Raw genomic sequence first — 23232 nt, forward strand, 5'->3', positions numbered from 1 at the left:
CTTCAGTTTACAGGTGTATAGTAGACCTATTTGATATCTTGAAAAACATGAGATGTACCATTTCTAATAAACATTTGTCACAGGCATGAGCAGATCTGCTTACAATTACAAGGTCGATCAGGTAATTTTTTTCTTTAATAATTAAGTACAAACTACAATCCAATACAATATCGATATATATGTTCTGCGCGAACTTAGAATCCGGTTTCATTCTAGAATGGACCGGGTCCAGGTTGGAATTCTAACCCTGCGCAAGTACAGGGGTGCCATTCTAGAATGAAACCCTTGTTGCTGGTCCATTCTAGAATCGGCCGTGCGCAAGGTTGGAATTTGGGTCCAAGTTGGAATAGTCATTTCAGTTAGACTATCACACAGCCAAAGCCACAAATGTGGATTTTCTGTTTGTTTTTGTTTTTTGTGTGTTTGGTTGGGTTTTTTTCCCGGGTTTTTTACACTTTACTCAAAGACATCGTGAATTGGGATTGTGATGTTCTGAAAGTGATTACGATTTTGAGAGACACTCAGCACTGATCGCTACGAACGGAAATTTCCGGACTGACAGTGTTTTGCCGATCTCGCTTGTAACTTTTAATCTTATTCATATACATGAAGTTGGTCTTCTGAATTGTGAAGATATAATGTCAACTTTTTTTTTAAACCTGTGACAACAGCTCTATAACTCACTCTGTCCTTCTGTTGGTCTGTCTGACCGTCTGTCTGTCTGTCTGTCAAAAAAATTGTCAAAAAACCGGACATTTCCGAGAGGGAGACAGCGCTGACATTGCAAGCGGCCGCAACCGGCTCTCATCACAAAAACAACTGCCCTGCAAACATTACCGCCCTGGTAGTCCCCCTTGCTATGGTCTGCCTTTGTTTATTGCGTACTCAGGAGTGTCAACTTTCTTGACATGACATGACATCGCAAGATCGCCAAAGGATTTTTTTCAGGGGTAGACAAATCAGCCCCATTTTATCAAAGGGAAGGTGCAGGTGGAGATAATTCAAGGGAAGACAACTCTGTCTTACCTACAAACATTACGGCCCCCTTTATTCAAGGGTTTCATTCTAGAATGGCACCCCTGTACTTGCGCAGGGTTAGAATTCCAACCTGGACCCGGTCCATTCTAGAATGAAACCGGATTCTAAGTTCGCGCAGAACACATATATATCATCGTGATCATGCATGAGCAGATCTGCTTACAAATTTTACAAGGTTGATCCAATATAATGTGGATATCATTGACATTGTGTTGAAATACCTGTTTTGACATATATTTTCAGACACAAAAAGCAGTGGGAGACATATTCATGACCTTCTGTTCAGCATGAAGAAACAAGATGCACCGCAGCTGCGACACTTAAAGTACCGAGACAGGATTGGTGGCAAGTTTCCTGTGCCGTCAACCATCGAGGTTCAAGTGGTGGGCAGTGGCGGGAAGGGTGTCCCTAAGGCAGTAATGCTGGCTACAGATCACAGCAAGTATGTTTGGCAATGAATTCATGTACATTTTCCCCTGCAGTCTTCTTCCTGGAAAAAAATTAAAAAAAATTCGTCATGGAATTTTGGTGTAACTTAATTTAAACAGCTTTTCCGAAGAAGGACAAAACTGATTATTTTCATTATGAAATAGTGTTTATATTTGATGCTGGTATGGATAGAAAGATAAAAGAATGTTTAATCATGCATTGTCAATCAATTTTTAAGAGAATATTTTCAATGGAGAATGATATACTTAGTCTAAAGCTCAAAAACATCAAAATCGCCAAGAATCAAGTTAATTACGCCAAAATTTGGTTCGACGACGCTATGTGGTTTGATGTGAGGCTATTCTCTTGTGTGAGGATAGTGTGTGTGTGTTTCTGTTTGTTGTGTGTGTCTAAGCTGGAGTGCAGTTCTACTTGAGGTCAGTTACTAGTTAGTTCTGATGCAGCAAAATATTATATGAATTGTCTTCTCTTTTCAGATACCTCTTCAACTGTGGAGAAGGGACCCAGAGAATATCAACAGAATTCAAGTATGACAGGGCAGTTTTCCTGAGGGTTTATGTTGTGATGACGTGTATTTCTTGGTTAAACTGAAACTACTGCAACAACTAGGTTTTTCCTTTCACATTTTTCCATAGTTCTGTTTCTGCCCCACTCTGCTCATCTTTAAACCTACATCCAAAATGCGGTCTTTCCCAATCCTTTCATCACTTCTGACATGTATATGATTCTTGGATTGTTTGTATATTTTATGTTCTTATTCTCAGATGTGTCTTTTGGTGGTTCATTCACATTCAATCATACAGCCAGATAGAGCTTTATTTTTTGTTGAGAAATTCATTCTCAAATTCATTTGTTTTCTTATGTATTGCTTTTCCACTTGCAGATTGAAGATCTCAAAAATGGAAAATATTTTCATCACTCACATGAACTGGGAAAATATCGGAGGACTGCTTGGTAAGAATCTGAATGCTCATTAGTTGTTTTGCTGTTGATAGTGTTGGTCAAATCATTAACATTTGAGCAAATACCGATCAGTTGTGTCTCCGTGAGGCGGCCACAATTTCAAACGGGTAAAACAGCACGGCATAATGTTATAGTACATTGTTTCGATTAATGAAATTGAAAGGACAGTCTTTTGGACACCCCCCGCGGGTTAGGGGGAAGAATTTACCCGATGCTCCCCAGCATGTCGTAAGAGGCGACTAACGGATTCTGTTTCTCCTTTTACCCTTGTTAAGTGTTTCTTGTATAGAATATAGTCAATTTTTGTAAAGATTTTAGTCAAGCAGTATGTAAGAAATGTTATGTCCTTTGTACTGGAAACTTGCATTCTCCCAGTAAGGTAATATATTGTACTACGTTGCAAGCCCCTGGAGCAAAGTTTTGATTAGTGCTTTTGTGAACAAGAAACAATTGACAAGTGGCTCTATCCCATCTTTCCCCGTCGCGATATAACCTTCGTGGTTGAAAACGACGTTAAACACCAAATAAAGAAAGAAAGTCTTTTGGACCAGCCACAAGTGTCCCTACATTGCTGGTATACCCTTTCATGGGACGGTCACAGATATCCTTTATTGAGCCATCTGTCACATTTTTGCCCTGGAAGGTGTTGGTGGAAATTGTTTGTATTCCCATCTGACAGGCCTCTCTGTCCCCCTTCATTTGCTGATGGCAGTTGCATGGCGCTTTAAGTAAATGCAGGGTTCGTACGCTCCTTGAATCTCCTTGAATCCCCTTGAATTTTCAACCCCCTTTTCAAGGACCTTGAATCTCCTTGAATTTGGAGAAAATGGTCATTCTTGTGTTTAACCTCCTTGAACCTCCTTGAATTCTGAAGTGCAGGCACACAAAAAAAATGTTAATATTAAAGTTTTTCAGCAATTTATATCGATTGTGTGCGTGTTGTGTGCAAGTCGTGTGTCGTCTGCCATCGTGCGAAGGGAAGTTGAAACCGATTACTTCCCCTTCATCCGGGTAGCTTTTAGCGCCATTTCTGAAGAAGCAGTGTGTCGATTCATTGTGACAGCGTTTCAAGCCATCGCCGGTCGAAAATCGTAGTCATGCCGGGTGGAAAGTGCTTTTTTAACCCACGATGGCTGGAGGAAAAGGAATACAAGGATTGGATCCAGCGGGATTGCGACAAATACAAGGCTTTTTGCAAATGCTGCAAAGCACGTGTGGATATTTCAGTGATGGGCGAGTCAGCCCTGGTTAGCCACGGAAAGGAAAGAAACACACAAATAATTTAAAAGCGTCTGCACCTGTAGTCCCGATTGCAAACTTCTTTTCTGTAACGTCATCGCAAAGCTCTCAGTCTGCTTCTGTAACTGCAACCCCGGGTCCCGCGATGCCAACGTCCTCTCGGACTCTTTCATCATTTTGCACCAAGACCGATGTTTTAAAATCGGAAGTCATGTGGACAATGAACGCTGTGAACTCGCACTACAGTTTCAAGTCGTGTGAGAACAACTCCAAACTGTTCCAGGCAATGTTCCCCGACAGCCAAGTAGCGAAGGGATATCAATGTGGCGAGGGGAAGACCAGGTATCTAAGTACTTTCGGCCTTGCGCCATATTTTCATTCGCTGCTGAAAAAACGAGTGAAGGAGGAATCCGGATACGTTCTTCTGTTCGACGAAACGTTGAACAAGCACATCAAAATGAAGCAACTTGACATTTTTGTTCGTTGCTGGAACGGGCAGCAAGTCCAAACGGAATACTACGCTTCCAAATTTCTTGGACATGCTTATGCAACCACCCTGATTGATTCTCTGGAGCCTGCCATGGTGGAGCTGGGATACCGGAGATACTCCTTGAAAACTCCTTGAATACTCCTTGAATTTCACTGTCAGGTGTCTGTATGAACCCTGTAAATGGGCATGCAAATAAGAAAATTGTGATGCCGGTGATGATGGTTTATTTTTGAGGCGGACTGTTCTGTTCAGTTGGAAAGTGTATTTGGTGGTGTCAGGGCTTGGAAACATGAATACACACATGCATGAAATAAAAAAAAATGGGTAGCTCCGCAATGTATAGCAGCTTGGTTTCCCCAGAGAGAAAGCTGCCCGAATTTCCGTGAAGTCAACCTAACAGGACTATATGAAATCTTATCCTTAACATGGGATGAGCTTTTCATTACAATTACATTTAAGGCTATATGTTTATGACATTAAATGTTTTGAAAACCTGGTCTGATTCTCTATATCTGGTGTAATCATTTGTGTGCTGTCAGGAATGGGATTAACACTGGAAGGAATGAAGCTGCCAAAGATCATCATCCATGGACCACCGGGAGTGGTGAGCTTTGTGTTTCATATTGATGTACATTAGAACCTCCCTTTATAAGACATCTATAAATCTGAGAAAATCAGGTCATAAAACTTATGGGGGAGGGGGGATGGTGGTTGTTGGGGGGTGTCTTAAGAGGGTGGTCATTTACTGACGTCTAGAAAATGAGGGTGGTAATAAAATGGGAGACAGGGTGTGGGGCTTTAAAAGGGATTCCGACCATATAAAGCTTTGTTGGATCAGCATTTTAATTTTATTTGTTGGAAGTGGAAAGAAAATAATGAAAAGGGAAAGAGAGAAGATTACTTTTCCTTGTTTTTCTTTTACAGGAAAATGTTGCGATGATGGCAAAGGGGTTTGCTGAATCTACTTCAATGGTTGTTGGTAAGCGAACCTTTCCCCCTCTTTGCTTCTTTTTTTTTTATATTCAAACTGATAAGATAGGTGACAATGACATATTCATTTGTACTACATGTGACATATTCTTGTCTTTGTCGTTTATCTGATTTTTCATTTGCGTAGTATACAAATTGCACTGTTGAATACAAACTTACACATTTAAAAGATTAAACCATGTGTTTTCCCATTTGCAGAATGTAGACAAAAATGTGTTGAATACAAGCTTACAGTTTCTTAGAGATTAAGCAATAAATTACATGTTAATACTTTTGTTTTGTTTTTGATAAGGTTTAACATTACAGATCAGATTTAGAAAATTTGCCCTTGGTTTCTTATCTATATTGGGCAGAGAAGTGAAATCTTGTATGATTTCTAACAAAGAATATCTTGCTGTTTGCAGAAAAGAAGGCACTTGCAGACGGACACTTTGAAGACTCTGCGTTCAAGATCGACTATGTTCCATTCTGCAAGAAAGGTTTTGAACCAGAAAAATTCCGGGAACTGCTAGAAGAAAAGGAAGCGAAAGAACCAGGTTAGATTTTCTATACATTATGTGATAATAGTATCAGAAATATAAAGAGGGCTTACCTTGCAGGAAAAACAAATCGGAAAAAAAAACCTAACTCGCAAAGACAAAGAAGACATAAATGCATGAGCATGCATGCCATACGCATGCACAACACAGAGGCAGAACAAATACAGTTTTCCTTTGTAAACTTTGTTTTTTGTGCATGTTTTTTGCTGTTGGTTTTGACAATAATGAATAAACAAAATGATCTGCACAATCATAAAATGTTCTATCTTTTGTGAACTAATTTTGTGTTTTATTTGCATTGAATTCAAAGTGAAATCTCAATGGTGCCTTGAGAAACACTTGCTTTACTGAACCATAATGTCAATATAACACTTACCTCGACAGTACTATTCTTGCACATTATCTATTATAGGCCGAAAAAATTGGACAAAACGCTGAGTGGGTACAATTATCTCCCATAACCATGCGCCACCGTGGATCCCAAGCACTGTCCGAGTGCTTCCCCCTTACAGGATGTAGGTGGCGCGTCCTCTTTCTTTTTTCGCGCGTGTCAGACCGGCTGTGTTTCTGCTACGCTCCCGGATTATTTTGGACTAAGAGGCTTCTTTTCTGTGTGGACTATCACCTGTTGGATTATTGTGTGTTATTCCACTTCTGGCTTGAGGCTACGTTGTGTTTCCTTCAACTTGTGCCTCCGTTTTTGTGTGGCGGACTCGGCGTGCCTCCCGTCCTACTTCGTGGTGACCGGTCGTCTGCTTCTCGTTTCGCCGCATTCACTTGAGTATTGACCTAAATTTTCTTTGAATTTTGTTAATTCTCGGTCTTTAAGGGTACGTACAGGGCGAGGTAGGATGTCTCGTCCTGTTTTGGGCTCTGGTTCTACGGAACCAGAGTCTGCCGGGGGCAACCCTTCTCCGGGCGCCCAGCGTCATGTTTTACGCACGGAGAAGGGGATCTTTCGGCGCTCCGACTCTCCCTCCCCAAACGCTTTGCGTTTGCGGCGAGGGAGGGCGGAGAAAGCCTGTTTGAGCAAGCTCAATGCGAGCTTGCTCAAACAGGCTGGGCTTGAGCCTGGGACTTCGGGCGGGGCTGCGCCGTCGAAGGTTCGGGGAAGGTCGAGGGGAAAGAAAAAGCTTCTTTCTCCTTCTCCTTCAGTGGAACAAGCTTCCCCCCCTTCGACGCCGTTGTCCGGCCCTCAGTCTCAGGCTTCAGCTCCTCCCGGTTTCAAGCCTGGGGGGAAGGTTTCCTTCTCCTCCCTGGCTCGAATCCGGGGGCAGGTCGATTCCCAACCCTCTTTGGGGGTTGGTGAATCCGATCTAGGGGCTACTGGAGAGACTCAGGTTTTGACAGCCAACGGCCATACCACGTTGTAAACACCGGTTCTCGTCCGACCACCGAAGTTAAGCAACGTCGGGCCCGGTTAGTACTTGGATGGGTGACCGCCTGGGAACACCGGGTGCAGTTGGCATTAAAATCTTCCTTTTCCGGTGCCTCTCCTGTGCCCTCCTCGGTTTCCACCGCTGTGGAAGCCAGGAGGGACACGGGTCCTCCTCTGAACTCCCTCGCTGGGTCGTCTGCTGCTGTTTCGACAGTAGTTTCGGCCTCCTGGGGGGGGAGATCGGAGGAGATGACGGGGTCTCTGAATTCCCTCCCCGCTGGGGTTGGGATGCGAATTGACCCCGTTCAGGGCGGTCCTGTGGGGGCAGGGGTTTCAGGCTTCGTGCCTACGACCACTGCTACTACGGTTCCCTCTGACGTCCGTGTGACTGGTGGCTGTCCCTCTATGAAACGCTCCGGCCGACTAGTTACTGGACGTGGAGGTGTTCGACAGAACGTGGTACTTCTGTCGAATGGTCAGGGCGACGGGAACATTGTTTCTGTTGCTCAGACCGACACCTCCGACCGGACCGTCTTGACCCCACGCCATTCCTTAGCGTCTGGTGTTCGGGTGACGGATGGTCCGGACCAAGGGTCCGGAACGTTCCAGGCTTACGGGTCGGGATCGAACCGGACCCACGGGTCCCGACTGGACTTGACCTCCGGGTTTGGTCCGGACGGGACCCATGGTACGGGACCGTACCGGACCTTAGGGTCCGGTGCGGGACAGTACCTCTGGCCCTTGCCGGACCCCCGGACCTACGGGTCCGGATGGTACGGTACGGGACCAGTGGTTCGGTCGGGACCGGACCACCCGACCACCTCTGTTGGTCTGGGTGGTCTGGCACCGAACCGGAACACACCGGACCACCGGACCTACGGGTCCGGATGGTACGGTACCGGACCAGTGGTCCGGTCGGGGCCGGACCACTCGACCACCTCTGTTGGTCCGGGTGGTCTGGCACCGAACCGGACCATGCCGGACCTACGGGTCCGGATGGTACGGTATGTCCACGTCCGACCGAGCCACCCGAACACTTCTGTGGGTACGGATGGTTCGGTACCGAACGGGACCTCCGGATGCTACGGGACCGGACCGAACCTACGGGTTCGGATGGTCCGGTACCGGACCAGTGGTCCGGTCCGAACCGGACCACCCGACCACCTCTGTTGGTCCGGATGGTCTGTCACCGAACCGGACCATACCGGACCTACGGGTCCGGATGGTACGGTAGGTCCACGTCCGGACCGAACCACCCGAACACTTCTGTGGGTACGGATGGTTCGGTGCCGTACGGGACCGCCGGATGGTACGGGACCGGACCACAGGACCGGAACACCGGACCACCCTATCGGATCGGTCCGGACCACCCGACCACCTCTGTTGGTCCGGATGGTCTGGCACCGAACCGGACCTACGGGTCCGGATGGTACGGTATGTCCACGTCCGGACCGAGCCACCCGAACACTTCTGTGGGTACGGGTGGTTCGGTGCCGAACGGGACCTCCGGATGGTGCGGGACCGGACCGGACCTACGGGTCCGGATGGTCCGGTACTGGACCGGTGGTCCGGTCCGGACCGGACCACCCGACCACCTCTGTTGGTCCGGATGGTCTGGCACCGGACCATACCGGACCACCGGACTTACGGGTCCGGATGGTACGGTGTGTCCACGTCCGGACCGAACCACCCGAACACTTCTGTGGGTACGGATGGTTCGGTGCCGAACGGGACCTCCGGATGGTACGGGACCGGACCGGAACACCGGACCACCCTACCGGACCGGTCTGGACCACCTCTGTTGGTCCGGATGGTCTGGCACCGAACCGGACCTACGGGTCCGGATGGTACGGTACGTCCACGCCTGGACCGAGCCACCCGCACACTTCTGTGCGTACGGATGGTTCGGTGCCGAACAGGACCTCCGGATGGTACCGGACCTACGGGTCCGGACCTACGGGTCCGGATGGCCCGGTGTCGGACCACCCGACCACCTCTGTTGGTCTGGATGGTCTGGCACCGAACCGGACCATACCGGACCACGGGTCCGGATGGTACGGTATGTCCACGTCCGGACCTAACCACCCGAACACTTCTGTGGGTACGATGGTTCGGTGCCGAACGGGACCTCCGGATGGTCCGGCACCGGACCGGAACACCGGACCACCCTACCGGACCGGATCGGCACCCCCGACCGGACCGGACCATTTCTTTTCTGATCAGACCCGATGGGTTCCTGTTCAGTCTATAAATGGCGGGGGTTCGTTGGCTGGGCTGACCCAACAGTCGCAGGGTTGTTGTTTTTCTCCCCCTTCGGCTGCTGGAGACGTTTCGTCTTTGGGGCAGGGGTCTTCGCGGCCTCTTGCTTCTGTGGGCGTTTCTTCACAGCCTGCTTCATCGCTTTCGGCTCTTCCCCCTCAAGCTCCCTACACTCCTGCTTTTGAGGAGTTGTCGGGAAGTGAAGAGGAGAGTGAGTCGGAGGATGATAGGGAGGAGGATCAGGGTCGCCCTGAGGTTAACACTGATCCTCTACCCTTGCCGGTTTCTGATGGAACTTCCGAAGCTATGCTTCGTACTTTGCAACAGTACATGACAGACATCACGCGGCGTCTTGACGTCACGGATGCCTCTCTTAAGCGTCTGTCGTCTAGTGTTGACACACAGGACCTGGACCCGGGGTCTGAGGACGAGAGGCAGGAGGCTCGTCCTCGCACAGCTAGAAGGACGTTTGAACAGTTTCAGGACGTCCTTCCCTGAGACGCCCTCTCGTCCTTTGAGTCCGCTTCGGCCCGGGCGCGGGAGGCTCACGCCGCGTCTGCCGGCGGCTCGTTTTATGAACGATCCGTCCGCCGGCAATTCGCGTTCCACCCTAGTCTTAGTGCCACGGTGGAAGCGGCAGCACATCGCCTGAGGAGTACAGATTCACGTGCAAACGCGACCTATGTTCCTCGGGAGGACGCGGGTTCAGTGCCATGCTTTCCTTCGGGAGGCGCACCTCCACTGTTTCCTCGTGTCCAATCTGTTTCGTCCCTCCCTTTTCCCTTTGACTCTCGAACTCTCACTTTCCAGACTTCGAGTGTTTAGGGTGGGGCTGACGGTGATGTGTTCGTTGGGGAGGTGCCTTCGGTCAAGAAGGTGGAACTGAGCTCTGCTTCGTTCCACAATCTTGAGGCCACCGTTTCTTCCACAGTCGAGGCCCAATCACAGGCCTTGACATGGATGAGCACGCTGTCCACACTGTTGGACCCTCCCGATCGGGCAGAGTCCGATTCCACTCGGGTCCTTGTCACGGTTCGAGTGGATCGGGCTTTGCATGCCGTGCGATCGTGCGTGACGTCTGCGGCAGAATTGGCCATTGGAACACGGGTCCACTTTATTGGCCCTGTTCCGTGATCATTTTCTGCCTACTTCTATAGTGCCTCCGGATATGAGGAAGAGTCTGAGGAACACGTTTCCTCAGCCTTCTTCCCTCTTTCATCCGGACACTGTTCGTTCTGTGGTGGAGTCCACACGCCAGAGGAACACTGATTCTCTGATGGTTGGCCTCGCTGCTTCGGCGACGGCGGCGGGGAGTAAGAGAAGTGCTACAGTCACCTCCAGCTCCCAGCCTCAGAAGAAGAAGAAGAAGAAGAAGCCAGTTTCACTGCCTCCTTCTTCCTCCTCTTAGGCGCCTGTTGCGTTCCCAAGCAAGACGAAGGGTGCTCAGACAGGTAAGGGGAAGCAGCACCACCAGGGGGGGTGGTCGCAAGCCTGCGCCTGCCCGCCAGCAGAATTTTCAGTGAGTCCCGGTCCTACGTTGACGCCCCCTCAAGTTGCCCCTCTTTCGTCCGTCGGTTCCCTTTTTCGGGCCCGCGGCATGTGGGGCAGACTGGTCTCCAACCAGTTTTTCTTGAGGGTGGTGTGGTCGGGGTTTTCTCTACCGCTGTCGTCACAACCTCCATTGTCCGCTCTACCCTGGACGTTCCCCCCTCCTCGAGACCCTGCCAGATGGCAGGCTCTTCAGGACGAGGTGAACTCGTTGGTCGAGAAGAAGGCGGTCTACCCCCTTTCTCAGCCTTCTCCAGGGTTCTGCTCCCGCCTGTTCACCGTCCCCAAAAAGGACGGCCGGTTCAGGCCGGTGTTGGACCTCTCCACCTTGAACTTGTACCTTCACAGGTGCAAGTTCAAGATGGAAACCCCTTCGTCGGTCCGGTTGGCCATCCGGCCAAACGATTGGGCCATGTCTGGGACCTCCAGGATGCTTACTTCCACATCCTGGTGGCCCCGGGGTACCGACATCTGCTCCGGTTCGTTTGGGAGGGCACAGTGTTCGAGTTTCAGGCCCTCCCATTCGGCCTGTCCTTGGCCCCTCTGATTTTCAACAGGGACAACAACACCACATGCTTAGCTTACCTTCGCCACCAGGGGGGCACCAATTCTCGGTCCCTCTCCCTGTTGGCGGAGGAGATTCTGCTCTGGTGCCAGACCAATCAGGTCCGGATGTCAGTCCAGTTCGTTCCGGGGAAACTGAACGCCCTGGTCGACATTCTCAGTCGGGGCGATCAGGTTCTCTCCACAGATTGGACCATCGCTCACAACGTTCTACAGCGTCTGTGGGCAAGGTGGGACCGTCCTCTGATCGATCGGTTCGCAACTCGATTCAGCGCTCGGCTTCCCAGGTACGTCAGCCCCTTTCGAGACATGAATGCGTTCCACTTGGACGCATTCACTCTCTTGTGGAGGCTCCTCGATGCTTACACCTATCCCCCGACATCTCTGATTCCGAGGGTGCTGGCAAAATATCTGCAGGAACGACCAAGACTGATTTTGGTCGCGCCTTACTGGCCAACAGCTCTGTGGTTTCCAGATCTTCGCGGTCTCACCCACGTAGACCCTCTACCTCTGGATCTGGACGGGGGAGGTCTGCTCCAGCCTCGATCATGCCTCCCTCATCCACGTCCAGAGAGTCTGTGCTTGACCGCATGGCTCTTGTGCGCTCCAAACTGCTTGCACTAGGATTGCACAAGAGTTCAGTAGAGTTTTTCTTGAACGCTAAGAGGCGATCAACTAATCAGCTCTACGACTTACGCTGGAGAGCTTGGGCCACCTTCGCCTTGTCCAAGGGGATAAAGCCGCTTTATCCCTCAACACAGGACTTGGCCAACTTCCTGGTGGAAGTGTATCAAAAGAAGAGTCTTTCTTCTAAGACTCTTCTTGGATACAGACCTGCCATCGCTTCCACGATTGCGGCCGCTACTGGTCGCAGACCTGAACACTTGATCAGGTCCTCCCTCATCGCTAATGTCCTTTCGGGTATTAGCAATGCAGCGGTGTCTAAACCTCGGGTTTCATTTCCCAAGGGGGATGTTTTTCTGGTCCTCAAACTCCTGCGTAGCAATGAGTTTGAACCCCTGGCAGGCATCAGTATCAAGTTGCTGATTTTTAAGACTAATTGTTCCTCATCGCTTTAGCCACTTGCCGTAGACTCAGTGGTATTCAAGCTTTGAGTGGCCTGGACTTTGACATTGAGTTCACCACACAGCAGTGGTTGCCAGCATGGTCACGTCAGTCTAAGGTATGTTTCTTGGGTATATTTTCTTGTACGGTAGTACTGTTCGAAAATTGCCTGGGTATCTTAATCCTTGGATTTAAGTGATTTTGATTAAGGAGTTTAATACTCTACATATCACCCTCACACCACTCTGGTATTCTGTGCAAGAATAGTACTGTCGAGGTAAGTGTTATATTGACTGTAAGGCTTCTTTTTAAGCCTACTGTCTATATGATACTTACCGAGACAGTACTATTAGAGTTTCCCTCCCGCCTCCCCTCTTGATATGTTATGGGCTTTTTGAGGGTCTGCAGCTCATAAAGAAAGAGGACGCGCCACCTACATCCTGTAAGGGGGAAGCACTCGGACAGTGCTTGGGATCCACGGTGGCGCATGGTTATGGGAGATAATTGTACCCACTCAGCGTTTTGTCCAATTTTTTCGGCCTATAATAGATAATGTGCAAGAATAGTACTGTCTCGGTAAGTATCATATAGACAGTAGGCTTAAAAAGAAGCCTTACAATTAATATAATGCTGAAAGTGAAATGATTTTTTCTTCCAGACAGAAAAAGACATAAAAAGCCTCTGGTAGAAAATGCAGTGGCAGTGTCCTATGTGTGCTGGGTATGTACTGATAATTGGTCCAACTTGTTATAAAAGGAGAGAAAAAAAAATAAAAGTAAATCAATAAATAACCAAAAAGAAAGAGATATTTTATGTTTTTTTTAATTTTATTTAAAGATCTTACTTTATTTTTCAATCCTCAAAGCAGCATGAATGGCTTATTTCCAGAAAATAATTGCCTGCTGGAAAATCAATGGTTGTTGAGCTACAGGACCGAGATTATTGATTTGAATTGACTGTGTGTGTGTGTGTGTGTGTGTGCGCGCATGTATGTTTGTGTGTGTGTATGTGTGTGTGTTTGTTTAATATTTTTCAAACTAATTAAATTTATTTAAAATTTTCAGCCACGGTCAACACAAAGGAAGATTATTTTAGAAAAGTGTGTGGATCTGGGTATTGAAAGGTAAGCACTCATTTGACTTTGTTTTTGTGTGTCTTGTGTGTGCGTTGTTTTTTTTACACCCCCGGTATAGGGGTGTGTATAGGTTTCGCTCGATGTGCTTGTTTGGGTGTTTGTGTGTTTGTTTGTGTGTTTGTGTTCGCATATAGATCTCAAGAATGAACGGACCGATCGTCACCAAACTTGGTGAACAGGTTCTATACATTCCTGAGACGGTCCTTACAAAAATTGGGACCAGTCAAACACACGGTTAGGGAGTTATTGGTGGATTAAAATTATACAAGGACTTATACAGGGACATCTTCATGGTCAAAGGGAAATAACCATTCTCACTCAGTCACTGCCACCAACTGAGAAGGTTATTTCCCTTTGACGGGGGTGTTTTTCCTACCTCGTAGGAATTTCTTGGTTTTTTTGGTGTTTTTTTGTGCCAGCTGAGGCACTGTGTAAATGAAACATGGCTGAAATTTGCATCATCTGAATTTTAATTTTCAAGTCAATGTGTATCATTATTTGCGATACATGTACATGTATAAGTTTTGCATTTTATTGATAATAATACCCCCCTTTTGCATTCATCATGATAATGTTGCTGTGTGCATGTACTTCATGTGATAAATAAATCCCTGCGCCTTGAATATGTGCGAGATATAAATTGCATAAAATAAATTTTAAATAAAAAAAAAATCTCTGCGCTTAGAACTGTACTCACGGAATACGCGCGATATAAGCCTCATATTGATTGATATTGATTGATCATGCGATGTGATTTAAATCCTTCTGTCATTTTCTAGTATTCTTCTTGATATTTTTCTTTCTATTTGTGCTTTAGGGGACCAGTCCTTGGGAAACTGAAAAACGGGGAGTCGATTACGCTGGATAATGGGACAGTTGTAAGTTCAGATTTTTTTAATAATGATTTGTGTTTGTCTCACTCTGTAAAAAAAAATTTGTTTATTTTGATTGTTAAAAAAAAACCTAAAACTTTTTCAAGATACTTATGCTTTTTTTTTTCCAGGTTCACCCAGACCAAGTCTTAAGCGATCCTGAAATAGCACACCCTATTTTGAGTGAGTATTTTTGTCCATTTAGATGCCCATAGTGCAGTCATATGGTTTGTTACCAAAAGAATAGGGCTCGGTCTTGAGAGAGCTGGGGGTGAGGAGGTAGGTAAGTAGAAATGCTGTGGGAGGGGATGGAGAGGAGAATGTTGCACTTCTTTGGAACTTCCAATATTTTCATTTTAATTCAGTTGGTCAGTATTTTTGACTTTTGAGCTGTGCTGAGGTATCATTTTAGAAATCCCATTTTTTTTCTCGATTTTTTAAAATCTATTATTTTTTTAAATATATATATATATATAAATCAAGCTTCTGGAACTTTAGAAGTGTGATTATGCCTCATTGCTAAACAAGAAATGGACACACTGAGTGTTCAACTCTGCATTTGAAAGTTTAACTTTAATGAATTTAATGACAGTTTAATTGTGCATGCTTTCTGAACCTGGTCACTTATGTTTCAGTTGTGGACTGTCCCACTGAAGAATACATGGATACTTTCCTCTCCAATGAAAAGTTGGCGTCTCACCAAGGCTGTGCCGGCAACAACCCTCAGAAGCCAGCGTTGGTTGTTCACATGACACCTTTGCAGGTGTTTCAGACACAGGAATATCAGCAGTGGATGGAAAGGTACAAATGTAACAGAAAGAGCAAATACCTTGGGTGCAGTATGAGAGCATACCTATAGTTGCATATATTCTTGATTTTGGTTTTTGTTTTCTTTTGTTTTTTAAATATGGTGTGCTGATAATGTTTATTTGGAGTCTGAGTAGGGATGAATTTCTGACTCGCAAAATACAACACGTTTACTGAAAAAAGTATGGTTGTTGAAAGGGGGAATAGATTTATCATGATGTGAGAAGAATGTAAGTGTTAATGTGGGGGATGGTTTCTTTCCATTAAATTTGCCCTGCATGCGTTTAACCATGAAACCCTGCAAAAAACACGAGTGTACGTGGGAGTTTCAGCCCACGAACGCAGAAGAAGAAGAAGAAGAAGAAGTGCTAGTCTTTCGGATGAGACGAAAAACCGAGGTCCCTTCGTGTACACTACATTGGGGTGTGCACGTTAAACATCCCACGATTGACAAAAGGGTCTTTCCTGGCAAAATTGTATAGGCATAGATAAAAATGTCCACCAAAATACCCATGTGACTTGGAATAATAGGCCGTGAAAAGTAGGATATGCTCCAAAATGGCTGCGATCTGCTGGCCGATGTGAATGCGTGATGTATTGTGTAAAAAAATTCCATCTCACACGGCATAAATAAATCCCTGCGCCTTGAATATGTGCGCGATAGAAATTGCATAAGAAAACATTTTTAAAAAAGTCCCTGCGCTTAGAACTGTACCCACGGAATACGCGCGATATAAGCCTCATATTGATTGATTGATTGAAGTTCTGTTCACCTTTTTTAGTCTGGCCAATAATTTCTTATTTATGATTGTATCCTTCGGGCTTGTTAATTTCCAGTCTTTTATTCTACTTTCAGGTATCTGTATTTAGCGTTGTATTTCTATCTTCATTTAACTTTTTGTTCTTCTTTAGATTTGGCTGTGATACAGAACACCTCGTACTGAATGAGCTGACGTCGGAGGTAGCGTTTGAAGGTGTGTACCGTTACCAGTCTCGACTGCATCTCGTTCACAATACCATCTTCCCCCAGCTGAAACATCTGCCGCCAGAACGGTGGCCAGGAGCAACCACTGAATATGGGTTCAGGAAAGAAAACGGAGACCAACTTTTGAAAGGAGAGAAGGTTGTTGCTGGCTGTGCAAACCTGCGTTACCTGTACAGACCACCCAAAGGTTTCAGCAGGTGAGACGCTTTTAGGTTAGTTGTAGGGTCTGGTTGTGTGTGCAATGGTGACACCACTCACAGAGATTGAAAAATTACTGGTAGCTATTGTTTGACTGTTATCTTACGTGCTGGTTACCCCCCGCGGGTTAGGGGGAAGAATTTACCCGATGCTCCCCAGCATGTCGTAAGAGGCGACTAACGGATTCTGTTTCTCCTTTTACCCTTGTTAAGTGTTTCTTGTATAGAATATAGTCAATTTTTGTAAAGATTTTAGTCCAGCAGTATGTAAGAAATGTTAAGTCCTTTGTACTGGAAACTTGCATTCTCCCAGTAAGGTAATATAGTGTACTACGTTGCAAGCCCCTGGAGCAAATTTTTGATTAGTGCTTTTGTGAACAAGAAACAATTGACAAGTGGCTCTATCCCATCTCCCCCCTTTCCCCGTCGCAATATAACCTTGAATGGTTGAAAACGACGTTAAACACCAAATAAAGAAAAGACGTGCTGGTTTTTCATTCTTGTACCATCTTCCAGGGCTGTCTTGTTCTTTGTTTATTGTTTAATGGTGACTGAGTGTGTGTGCGTGGGAGAGGGGGGTGATGTCTGTGTGTATATATATCTGTGTGCTTGCATGCATGAGTGTTTGTGTGTGTGTGTGAGAGTGACTAATAGTCTGTGTGTTTGCAGTTATGTGTTTATACAGTAATGTGTGTGATGTATAGCCCCTCCAATGAGAAGACAACTCCAAGTAACCAACATTTGTCGTTCCCTTCGTCCAGTAATTCAACCTTGCCAGGAGAATATGCCTCAATAATTTGTATAAATTTTACCTCTGTATATTTGTAACTCATCTCTGAATATAACTCGAGTTGTATGGCTCTGTATATAATCAGAATCACACTGGCTATACGCACTCAGAGTGTACACAAGACTCTGACCCCTGTATACGCTCTGGCGGTAACTTCCGGTCGCGAAGGGAATTTGCCATTTGACACCACTTTGCGATAGGAACGCAGAGCAGTTGATTATAAGAGTACAAAAAAAACCAAAAAAACAGTCTGATGCTGCATGACCTATGCTGTAACGTAGATTACATTCTCGGGATAAAAGACCAGACACTGAACCGCATCAACACTGGGAGCGTCATTCGACGCCATTTTGCGAAGGAACGCTTCACTTTCTATTCATGGTATCAACGTACGCTAGGGACAAACACAGACAAAAACAAACACACACATAAAATTGATGCTATACAGCAGTTTATTGTCGGAGTTTGGAACACACTTGGAGTGTGTATCTACCTAGAAATGTTTGAATACCATGTGAGTGTACATTAATGCCAGCCCTGTGTACACTCCGAAAAAGAGATGGCGGAAGTTAATACCTCAGACTAATTTTTCATTGGCTACTTCCAAACGACTTGTAAGGGGGCATTTCATTTGCTTAGAGTTGTAACAGAGCTTTTCATTGTTGGAGTGTATACAGACCTATCGATTCTGTATACACTCGGAGTGTATATTATTATAGCTTTTGCCAATCAGAATTGGTATGGCTTTCATTTGACTTGCACCTTATCTGCAGAGACCAGTGCGTACAGCTGGATCACAAGACTTACGTAACAGAAGTGTTAGAGCAACAGGATGCAGAAAAAGTCCTGCGTGATCTTCATCAAGACATCAGCAGCCAAGAGCGGACTGAGGACAGTGACAGCACACAAGAAAATGGGGCGTATCCTCGCTTGACATTCCTCGGCACAGGGTCGTCCATTCCCAGCAAAGGTCGCAATGTCAGTGGGCTGGTGGTTCATCTGAGGTAAGTGCTAGCAAAGGTGTGCTTGTTTTTGTTTGTTTACCTGTTTATGTTTTTGTATTGTTATTGTATACTGCTTTACTGATATTACCTTTATTTACAAGCTGTTTTATTTACTTTAACTGATGAACTCTAGACAAGGAAACAGCTTGGGATCTTTGAGTTTTGTGTGTGCCTCTGAGGTCTTTTGTGGTTTCTATGCTTTTGTTAAGAAGACATAAGAACATTAAGAAGAAGAGCAGTGTTGCTCCTAGATCTCGGTCTTCGCATTACTGTGACCCCTGACTGGTCCACCATCCGATAGTTTTGACATGCAGGCTATTATTCTCAGAGCCTGGTGAGAACACTGGAGAGACACCACAGAACTGTTTTTTTCTCAAGATTCTTAATCTTATGATATATTTTGTTTCTCGTTTAGAGAGGATGCCACCATGATCTTGGACTGTGGGGAGGGGACATCAGGTCAGCTGTACCGTCACTATGGCGACCAGGCAGCAGATGTCCTGCAAAACCTGAAAGCTGTGTTTGTGTCCCATCTTCACGCTGACCATCACATGGTGGGTGGACATTTTTATTATCTTCTTCAAAATGTTCTGGCAAATTCAAGATCTCACATAGACGATTTGACATGTCCTCCAGACACGCCCAACCTTTGCGGACCTGAGACATGAATTCTGGCCGCAGATGGTGGACCTGACTGAAAAACTGTAGTGTCCGATGGAGTCCCTGCGGCGAACTGCATATTTTATTTCATTAATGACATTGACAGTCTATATAGCATGACGACCGGAATGCAGATGAAGAAGAAGTTCTGTCAAGTTTGTAGTTGAAAGGTAGCTTCCTTCTCATGTAACTCAGTATGTAAGCCACCACAAATCTGTTCCGGCTTTTACATTGAATAACAGCATTATTCTACGTGTACACATGCCAACATTTAAAGGGCCTGGGTACTTTCAGGAAAGAGTGAAAATTGTTTGTTGAATTAATTTCGTAACAGACAGCAGTGTGAACATGCCGAATCAATCCAGCAAACAAACAAAAATTCAATTTGCATAGTACAAAACCAGGCTTTTGACTTTTGGTATATGTGCTGAAATGGCTAGGATCTCTTCTTCCATGTTAAGGCCTCTGTAAATCTACTGTGTCAAACTCTTTCAAATTGATTGTCTGTTCATTTTGCTGTTATATAGGAAGCTCTTTTCCAAGACGTAGAGAACCAGCAATGAAGATTATGATGTTATCCGTTGTTTGCTGCAGGGACTGTTCAGCTTGCTGCGTGACCGCAAAGCAGCACTGGAGGCAGCAGGAAAAGAGGTCACTCCTGCACTGCTGTTGGCGCCCTTTCAGATCGCTCGTTGGCTTCAGTTTTATCACAACCAGGTGGAGCCCATACAGGGACTCTTCAGGTAGGAGCTGTGTGTGTGCGTGCATGTGCGCGCGCATGTGTGCGTGTGCCTGTCAATGTCTGTGTGCCTGTCAATGTCTGTGTGCCTGTCAATGTGCGTGTGCCTGTCAATGTCTGTGTGCCTGTCTATGTCTGTGTGCCTGTCAATGTTTGTGTGCCTGTCTATGTCTGTGTGCCTGTCAATGTCTGTGTGCCTGTCTATGTCTGTGTGCCTGTCTATGTCTGTGTGCCTGTCAATGTCTGTGTGCCTGTCAATGTCTGTGTGCCTGTCTATGTCCGCGTGCATGTGTGCGTGTGCCTGTCAATGTCTGTGTGCCTGTCTATGTCTGTGTGCCTGTCAATGTCTGTGTGCCTGTCTATGTCCGCGTGCATGTGTGCGTGTGCCTGTCTATGTCCGCGTGCATGTGTGCACATGTGCATTCTTTTCAAAGGTGTATTATTGGTAATGTGTCTCTTTGTGTCATTCTGTATGTGAGTGTACATCTGTTAAAATTCAGGTAATTTTAGCAATTTCACCATTGACTACATAAATGTCATCTCTTTTATTAATGATTCTTAAAAGATTGAAAATAGTTGAAGAATACCTCTGAAGTGAACTGGGGAATGTACATGCTATTGACAACGTGTATGTCAGCCTAAGGCTGAAAGTATGGATTTGAATCTTCTGTGTCACATAAGTACATACATTTAATTGAATATCATTCTGTTGATTTACTGTATGTAATGGTGTCTGTTGCAGGCACATTCCTCTACAGAAGTTGCTACCTCACATGTTGGAGTTACCAGAGAATGAAGAGATGTACCAAGAAGTTTTGCAAAAAGTCTCATTGACCAAGGTAAGAGTAGGTGTGGATTGCACTCTTTGATTAATGGTTGATGTGTTGGTGTTTTCTGTTTGAGTGATTGTTTAGTTGGTTGTATTTTGTAAAACAACACACTCTCAACAACACTTGTATTATAATGACATGATACATGTATTTATTTAGATATATGTAGATATCAGTTCTCTGAGATAATACGACTAAATATTAGTAAGTGTGTGCGTGTCAGTGATACACTGTCACAGCCAGACATGAGCCCAATCCTGTTCACTCACTCCTTGATGTTGATAGCATAAAGATCGACTTGTGAGAATTTAAATTTATGTAAATCAAGAATTAGATGGATGCTACTTTTTTCCTTTCTCTCGATTTATACAGGCAATACTTTAGATAATTTAGCTAAGTTTTTGGTTTCTTTTTGTGCAGATTTTGCCAGTGGAAGTTGAGCACTGCCCAAATGCATTTGGTGTGGCCTTGACACACAGTGACGGCTGGAAACTGGTGTTCTCTGGGGATACCATGCCTTGTCAGCGGCTGGTTGTTGCAGGTAAGTAATACCTATGTAAGTTTTTACCATTATGCTATTTAGAAACCACTCTAAAATATCTGAGACACTGAGGTCCGTAGATATGGAAAATCTTTAAGTTTGTAGCTTCCTATGAGATAAATGAAGCATGGGAACTGTATGAAGAGAGATTCTGAGAGAAAAATGCAAGAGATGCTGTTTTATAGCCCAAGATGTTGGAAAAGAGGCTTTACTGATTTTCTTCATACTAAATTATTGCATGCTAGCTCTAAAGTTCAGATTTGTTAAAACTGCATTGGGTGAGTGTGTGTGTGTGCATGCGTGTGTGTGTGTGTATGAGTGCGTGCGTTTGTGTGTGTATATGAGTGCGTGCGTGCATACATGCATGCATGTAGAATGGTGAGTGTACAGTTCCTTTGGTTGGCAAATATATGCAAGAAATTGTGTAAGCAAGATCATGTATATTGACCTGTTATGTGTTGACCAATGCAGGAACTGACTGCGACATACTGGTGCATGAAGCAACTCATGAAGATGATTTGGAAGAGGAAGCAAAGATGAAACGCCATAGGTAATGTCTGTAGTGTTAGTGTTGTGTAATTGGATGAATGTATGTTGTTTGTCTTCTGCAAAAATTCGCTTCTTTCTGCAAGAAGTTTGTGTGGTTATTTTTTGAGAATGCTGAAGTACCGCAGGTAATCCAGTCACCCATTGGGCGCAGGGGGCCGATAGGGCGCACCAAAATTGAAAAAGTATACCGGTAACAAACGGTCGAAGAATGAAAATAAGCCGCACATCAAAGGAAGAATACAGAGTGGAAATATGTGTGTTCTGTGTGTGTGGCTAGATCAAAGGCAGGTCCATTGTGATAGCTGGGTTGCCTTGTTTATAGACACTGACCTTCTTCCCAGGGGTCAATGACCCAGTTTTAGCTATGAGAGGTGGTTCCTCTGTCATATCTGAAAGAGGAAACACTTCCTGCACCGGGGTCAGTGACCGAGTTTAACCTATGGGGCGGTCTCTTTGATGTCTTGAGAGGAAACTTGGCCAGGGTAGTACCTAGTAGCTGAAACATGCATTATCACAAGTTGTTTGACTGGTACTCAGGCGGTCTCTTTAATTCTTTTCTTATTTCATACACGGATTAGCCGCTTGTTATACAAGGCGCAGGGGTCAAACTCGAGGAAAAAAGTCGCGCCTTATGACCCTGACCCGGAAAATACGGTACTCACTGTTTTACAAAAATGTTGCTGTAATTTCGCATAATAATGATGGCATTTCCTGTTTAGGGAACCTGGATAAATTTAAACAAAGAAGGAACTCTTTTTCTGTTGGTATTTCTTTTTGAATATATTTTAGAGTTTTTGTTTGTGTGTTTGTGGATATTCACTCACTCCTTGTCATTGACAGCATGAAGATTCATGAGACATTTGTGTCATTTAAGAATAAGATGCATGCTTCTTTTTTGTGTGCTTCTAAATAGACTCTCACAGACAAAACCTAATATGTTACAAAGGGACGGACATATGTACTCAAAGCCAATTTACATACATTCAGTGTATAGTTTTTTCGTTCATGATGCCTTTCCAGCACCACATCTCAAGCAGTGGACATAGGCCAACAGATGAAAGCCAAGTTCATCCTGTTGAATCATTTCAGTCAGCGCTACGCTAAGATCCCCATCTTCAGCAAGGCTGTTCCTGACAATGTGGGGATCTCCTTCGATAATATGACCGTAAGTGAGAAAAAATCCACACTTTTTTCTTTGTATAGAAAGTGAATTGCTAGCCAATAATTGTGTATGGGTTGTAAGTAGACGCAGAAAATTTGACAATCTCTGTGTCGGCTACTAGTTCTGGCGGTGCTCCTTGAAGTGTCAAAATATATTCGTCATGGGTTTTACACCATGACGTTTGGTGTTGGCTTTTTAAAAGGTATCTCAGAGATGACATTTTTGTTGTTGTGGTTGCTATTTATATATGTCGGTTTTCATTACTGATTGTATTACTGAAATGGCATTCAGAATATTTCTGGCCATTACCATAATTTTGCTTTATTTGGGTTCAAATTCTTCAGTTCACAACTGTTTTCTTTTGAACATTTGAGAAAGTCCTTCGTCCTCGTAGAGTAACTATGAATATTTCTATTTGCAAAAAAAGAGGGAAAGAAA

At 45.2% G+C, this 23232-nt stretch overlaps 1 protein-coding gene and 1 non-coding gene across 2 annotated transcripts in view; both read left to right on the top strand.

The window, feature by feature from the left end:
• Positions 1 to 23232, top strand: part of LOC138958470 (zinc phosphodiesterase ELAC protein 2-like) — a 29235-nt gene that overhangs the window by 911 nt on the left and 5092 nt on the right. The window contains exons 2-20 of the mRNA XM_070329633.1: positions 1282 to 1480; positions 1965 to 2015; positions 2372 to 2442; positions 4720 to 4784; positions 5105 to 5159; positions 5575 to 5706; positions 13182 to 13243; positions 13588 to 13646; positions 14476 to 14536; positions 14662 to 14713; positions 15166 to 15331; positions 16250 to 16519; positions 18083 to 18313; positions 18729 to 18867; positions 19568 to 19716; positions 20455 to 20551; positions 20963 to 21083; positions 21555 to 21633; positions 22653 to 22797. Coding sequence (XP_070185734.1) covers positions 1282 to 1480; positions 1965 to 2015; positions 2372 to 2442; positions 4720 to 4784; positions 5105 to 5159; positions 5575 to 5706; positions 13182 to 13243; positions 13588 to 13646; positions 14476 to 14536; positions 14662 to 14713; positions 15166 to 15331; positions 16250 to 16519; positions 18083 to 18313; positions 18729 to 18867; positions 19568 to 19716; positions 20455 to 20551; positions 20963 to 21083; positions 21555 to 21633; positions 22653 to 22797 — 2204 coding nt within the window. The remainder of the gene's footprint in view (positions 1 to 1281; positions 1481 to 1964; positions 2016 to 2371; positions 2443 to 4719; positions 4785 to 5104; positions 5160 to 5574; positions 5707 to 13181; positions 13244 to 13587; positions 13647 to 14475; positions 14537 to 14661; positions 14714 to 15165; positions 15332 to 16249; positions 16520 to 18082; positions 18314 to 18728; positions 18868 to 19567; positions 19717 to 20454; positions 20552 to 20962; positions 21084 to 21554; positions 21634 to 22652; positions 22798 to 23232) is intronic.
• LOC138960576 (5S ribosomal RNA) lies at positions 7059 to 7177 on the top strand. The gene has a single exon (XR_011454050.1). It is a non-coding gene; the product is annotated as a 5S ribosomal RNA (ribosomal RNA).

This window comes from Littorina saxatilis, linkage group LG2, assembly GCF_037325665.1.
Source record: "Littorina saxatilis isolate snail1 linkage group LG2, US_GU_Lsax_2.0, whole genome shotgun sequence".
NCBI classification, from domain to species: Eukaryota; Metazoa; Mollusca; class Gastropoda; order Littorinimorpha; family Littorinidae; genus Littorina; species Littorina saxatilis.